The 6,000-nt window shown below is 39.9% G+C and overlaps 1 protein-coding gene across 2 annotated transcripts in view; it reads right to left on the bottom strand.

The window, feature by feature from the left end:
• Positions 1-2,489: 2,489 nt before the first annotated feature.
• The window catches only part of cadm2a (cell adhesion molecule 2a), a 199,465-nt gene continuing 195,954 nt past the window's right edge, over positions 2,490-6,000 (bottom strand). For both annotated transcript variants that reach the window (XM_063485532.1, XM_063485534.1), the window contains 2 exons: positions 4,733-4,855; positions 2,490-2,899 (listed from right to left, as the gene is read on the bottom strand). In XM_063485532.1, coding sequence (XP_063341602.1) covers positions 2,781-2,899; positions 4,733-4,855 — 242 coding nt within the window. In that variant the 3' untranslated portion in view covers positions 2,490-2,780. The remainder of the gene's footprint in view (positions 2,900-4,732; positions 4,856-6,000) is intronic.

The following is a 6,000-nucleotide window of genomic DNA, read 5'->3' as shown; positions in this document are numbered from 1 at the left end:
AACCTGTATATAGTGATATGCTCAGTGCACTAAAAGTGTGAGATATGGAAACTGTGGCAAAGCTTCTTTATTTTCAAAACAAACAAATAATTGCTTTTAAAATGTATTAAAATGTCAAAAACAACCTAAATCCTACATCGATGATGAAAGGTAAAACTGAGCAGATTGACCTCATTATTCCCAACTTGTGGCTCACTCGAGCAGCGCTTGAGTAACAAAATACAGACAAAAGATTTTTGCTGACCCTATTTGCATAATGTTGTAAATAGACCACCAAAATGGAGACAATTGGGCCCAAAATATTATTGCCCTTGATTATAATTTGCTCCCTGGTAGTAGACTAGTGCCTTGCTTTTAAGCATTTAGGATCATTCCTTCAAAGCCAAACTTCTCCAAACTTATGAAAGATGAAAGGTTGCTGACTATGACGCGTCATGGCTGTCTTAATATGTGGAAACTTTCTTGCCACCGGCATGGAGGTATTGTTTCTTTTGATTTCAGCTCCAAATTCTATTACCGCAGCTTATTCCAGAGTTTTGCGTGTTTGATTTGCCAGATGTCCTAGAACATCAACTTCTTCAGATTTGGAGCAACTAGGGTCAGGCCACAAACACACAAAGCCACCGTTTTCCCAAAATCAAGGTACAAATATATCATCTTCATTGTGGTTCTCTCTTAAATAAATTTCAATTTCAAATAAATTAAACATGAAAAAGAACCAAACAAAAACATGCTAATGTGTATTACCAAAATTTAGTTCTCACACATTATATACATGCCTTGTGCCAAAACAAAAATACATTTGTTTTAAAATGTCTCTAATGAGGATAATGTAATGGAAAAAAAAGTAATTAGATAAGGTGGCTAATATACATATTTGAGCAAATACAGGAATCCAGAATTTAACAGCAATTTTCACAACCAACCACATTGTAGCAGACACAATATACAGCAGGGAGCTTAACCATTAAAACCAAAAAAATATTAGAAACATTTTCTTTTTAAATATAAAAACATGATTTAGCTTACATTTTCAAAAAGATGCACTGCACTTTTTTTTTTCTTCAGAATTGAATCAAAGACAGCCTTGTCATCTTCTCGTTACCCATTTGAATGAAAGAACCGTTCACAAGGCGATCTAGTTGTTGGCAAATGAACACAGTAACTCATTCAGACAATTTTGTGCTTTTCTATTTGTTTTCAGTTTTTTTTAAGTTTTGGAAAAGAGGCCCCTGCAGATCCATGACCCAGCACTCACACCATTTGTTTCTTTTTCTATTCTCTTTTTTTTCTTGAAGACCCCGTGAAATGGAAATTAAAGTTGAGCTAATGGAGACAGACTGGGAAAATAGGCATAAAAAGCATGACAAGCTGATGAGGGCAGCTTCACTAAACTATTAAAAACTATTTAAAAATAAATTTGAAGGTGACAGAATAAAAAAAATGACAGTAATCAAACAGATGTTATTGGTCTGGTCTTGTTTTGACACCTTATGGTTGAGTTTACATTTCACGGGTTCCTCAAGCCTTAAAATAATTTCAATGTGACAAACGATAACCAAATTATTCAAAGTGAAAAGGTAAAGTTATTTGAATACAATTTATACAGCCTATACAGAGAGAGGAGAGTGACTCTTTCTGCACACCTGAACCCTTTATGGAAAACACATGGAAAACTACCGTAAGCTGTCCAGATGACACTGAAGGTGATGGTGTTTTGCTAAACCGCTGCCTGGACGGTGCAGGACTATACAGGTAAAAGTACCTGGGCAGCAGATTTAGCAAGTGGTTTTATATACTTGATTATGCTTGCTGAAAAGGAACGCTTGACCTAGCATCTTTCATATATTTTTGGTGTGTTTTTCTCTGCTCTAAACAATACCACACTACCCTTTATTACTCCTACCCTAATAATGCAACTCATATTGTACACTTACTGTATCTGATAAACCTTGCTACAGTGTTACACAAATCCTTCTTCGTATCTTACAAGGGTCAACGGTTTAATTACAACTCTTTTTAGAGGGAGATGGAATAGGGAAAGGTGGATCACCTAAAAGTACCATATTTAGTGTGACAGACATGTATAAGGCGCAAATAGCACAAATCGTCATTCAAAAAGAAAAAGAAAAGAGAGAGAAAAAAAGATTCGATGCGTAATCAAAAGCTGTGAGCTAAGCAATGGGATGATGGCCAAGGTAACCATCTACAAAGCATTTACATTGCTACTGACAGACGATACATGAAGGCATTGACAGAAGTTCAATGGCGTCTGTATTTTTAGGCACCGTGTTGATGTGAGAGATGATATGTGTTTGTGGATGTGTGTGAACAGGAATATGTGTTTGGGTGTCTGCTTGGTGGGGAAGAGGAGTAAAGACCAACGAGAGGGCTAAGGAGCAGTCATGGTAGATTTACAGATTTCTAGGTATTCATGTTGAAGATGAGGAAGTGACAAAGGGGCAACTTCAGCAGCAACAGCAAGCTGCCAGTGAAAAACATCTGCCAAAAGCAAAATACAACAAACAAAAAACCCCAAACCAATGGGACAATAAAGGACAAGATGCAAATGACAGAAATCGTTTCAACAGAAGGAAATAACAGGAAAACACACTGGGAACTTGTCTGTTTGTGGACTGCCTGTGGGTTCCTTGTTGACATAATGGGGGCCAGTGGCCGGAGGAGAACAAGAAAAGTGGGAGACGGAAAGAGAGAATAAGAAGTACAGAGATCAAAAGAAGGAAATGAGAAGGCAAGAGCTGCACAGCTCCCCCTGCAGTCTAAATGAAGTATTCTTTCTTTTCTTCCGCGTGCGCGTGGTTGCCCTCAGCGTTGATGATGGCTGTGTCGGCATCGGGGGCATCATCCGCTCCTTTGGCCTCGTTTGTCAAGTATGTTCCTGTGGCAACGAAAAAACAAACTTCTATTGAGGAAAACAAATACCAAGCAGCCCTGCATGGTGTTGGCTGCCTGAGGCGAAAAACACATCTGAAGACAACATCAGTAGTGTTACATTATTCATATCTAAAACAATGAGGAGCTGGGATAGTGTAGTGGAGTATTTAAATAAAGCAGAGCAAAATTTGCGAGACCCTGCACCGATACAGCAGAATAGCATCAACACCTCCTACGTTGCGCGTGACGACCATCAGAACTCACAGCTGCAAGTCCAAATTGAGCTCTTAGCTTAAACTTAGAAGTTAATGTTGTGGCATTAGTGACGAAAACCGAGCAGCAACTTGGAATTCACTTTATTTCCACTCTTCTTTGCGAACTTGGAGCTAAACTGTAACAAGTTAGTCTGAGAATCAGTCGATCACTTTCTGTTTGAGAAGTGATTTACATTTACACATACAGAAAGCACATTTAATTGCGTAATAGAGCAGGGCGATATGACCAAAAATATTTATCACGATATACATTTGAAAATTTGCGATAACGATATAACTGACGATATAACTGACACTAGACAAAATACTTTACAACTCCACAACTTTATTAGTGCAAAAAAACCCATCAATGTATTTTCACTTAAACAAGCAGCTGTTTTTATGTGCATTAAAGTTATATAAAAATGTAACAGTGCAAATTCCTTGCTGACAGTTTAACCAAAAGGCATTTCCAGTGGAAATTGGCCGACATATCCTCAGCATAACCATGTATAATATCCACAAAACTTAAAAAGAGGTTATACACACACAATACGGTAATATTATGTTGAAGCACAATACGTATCACTCCGCGAGGCGCCTCCCTACGATAGCCGTAATGCTCCGACAATCCATCAAGCGGTGCAGGTTCGTAGCTTAGCAAAGTCGTACTAAAACATTTGACAGATTTTCGAGCGCCGTGTAGCACATAAAATCGTTTCGAGGTCAGTAAACAACCAGAATTCATACATAAGGCACACTGGATTATAAGGGGCACTGTCGTTTTTTCAGAAAAATCAAAGGATTGATTTTAAGTGTGCCGTATTTTCCAAACAACACGGTAATAACGACGGCCCGCTAGCATGCTCTACCAAAAATAGTGCTTTGTTGTGTGTCTGACGGACGAAAGCTAAACCAGTTCCACACCACTGAAGTTGCAGCATTTTTACAAACCAATTCTGGTTCATCCGTTTCATTTAACGATCCCCTTTCGCTCTTCTCATTCTGCGTCGCCGCCATGTGCCTATGTAAACATAAGCACAGCGCATGCGTGTTTTACCCATATTCTATCGCGATATTTCATTTTCCTATCGTTGCCCAAAATTACACCGGTATTACCGTGAACAGTATGATATGGCCCAGCCCTATTGCGTAAACGAATTTCTTCCCTCACATTATTACTGTTTGTCTAATACTGTTTGGGAATAAAATGCTTTTTTTTCTGTGGTGCCAAAGTGGATTTATGAATGTTTATTTTCTCCCATCATCATCACAACTAAATTAAAAATAATATTACGGCCCTCTGCGCAATTAAAAAACTCCATTCAAATTATTGATAAATACATGGATAGAGAGTGAATTACAATAACAACATGTGCTATTACTTTGTGCTGCATATTAAAGGCACATATTCATTAACATTTCTGATGTGTGGATGGTGTAAGCTTTCCCACTTTTGTTCTACACTTGCAGGTGTAACTTGGGAATTGGGAAAGGACTGTATTCTAATGGGACAAGAAGGACATGCTCCACTAGCTCCATGAGCCTTGAGAGCCGTAGGTCTGGTCCACTGTGGATTTTACCTTTATGCCTGGCCAGGTATCTTCCCAGAACAATGATTAGACACAAGGTGACAAAGACCACTACAGCCACCACTCCTCCGATCAAGGCATGGTCAGTGCCGTGCTGCCCGAGAGCATTGGGATCTGAGGAGAGACGGCGAGAGAGAGAGACAAAGAGAGCTGATGAAAGTGCCAATTGGTGAGGTTAGGGAGTAAGAGAAGAGAACAGCGAAAGGCAGACAGTACACAACAGAGCAAAGAGGAAGGAGATGATTATTTCCAGCTCGTTCCTGCTTTAACGATTGTTCTAAGCTGCTATCATTTGGTTCACATCATGCAGTCAGAGCAGAGCTTCGTAGCTGTCTGAGAATAATAAAATAAAGAGAGAGGGGAAGAGAGACGGACACCAGATTTACACAAAGAGACAAGCAGGCACACATTCGCCCTGCAAAATGAAGGAAAAAGAGAATGAAAGAGGGACTTGGAGAAAAGAAGTGAATAATTCAGGACCACCCCCACAGTGCCGTAAGAGTCCCCAACATGCAAACCAGGGCAGTAGTGGAAGAGCAGTACACAGTAAATAAATCATCACTTGGAAAATAAAAAGGGGGGGGGGGGATCAATCTCTTTCTGATTCTTAGCCAGAAATTGTTGTTGGGAAAATGAATAAGGAGTCAATACAGGTCTCCAGCTGCTGGATAAGCAGTAGAGATGATAGTCATGAAAGAGAAAGGAATCTGCCTGTCCACACCTCATGCAAAAACTCATCAAAGGTTTCCCTTTCTTCTAACAAAAGCTTATTTCCTTTATTCGCACTGACTTCCTCTTTTCACAAAGTCTGGTTTTCAGGTTATTCAAGGTAAGACACGACACCGATGCGCTGACAGCATACGGACACGTTGTAGGCGGATGTAAAAAAAAAAGAAGGTGACAGTGACAGCAGTGGGGAAGATAGGTAACGGAATGGCCTGTATTATTCATATCAGTCTATGACACCTGAGAAATTAGCACTTATCTCATTATCCTCTCCGAGAAATGCCACATGCAACCCTGCCCCAGTCTGTGTGCAGTGTGTGGGCTCTTGATAGCTAAAATACAGCAATGTCAGAGCAGGGCAGGCAGTGATAGGAGGATGGTTTAGCCATACAACACACGTCGTATATTGACACTGTTTCTCTTCAGTATTCTCCTTTTCTTTCTCTGTCTGCCCATGTGGCCAAATTGAACAGCTGGCTTGCTCTCGCTCCATAAGTCTCCATGGTCCGAGTGACCAGGCTGTCAGACTTCAC

The sequence above is a fragment of the Pelmatolapia mariae genome, linkage group LG10_11, assembly GCF_036321145.2.
Source record: "Pelmatolapia mariae isolate MD_Pm_ZW linkage group LG10_11, Pm_UMD_F_2, whole genome shotgun sequence".
Classification (NCBI taxonomy): domain Eukaryota; kingdom Metazoa; phylum Chordata; class Actinopteri; order Cichliformes; family Cichlidae; genus Pelmatolapia; species Pelmatolapia mariae.
The sequence above is the reverse complement of the archived record's forward strand: the minus strand, read 5'-3'. Positions and strand labels throughout refer to the sequence as shown.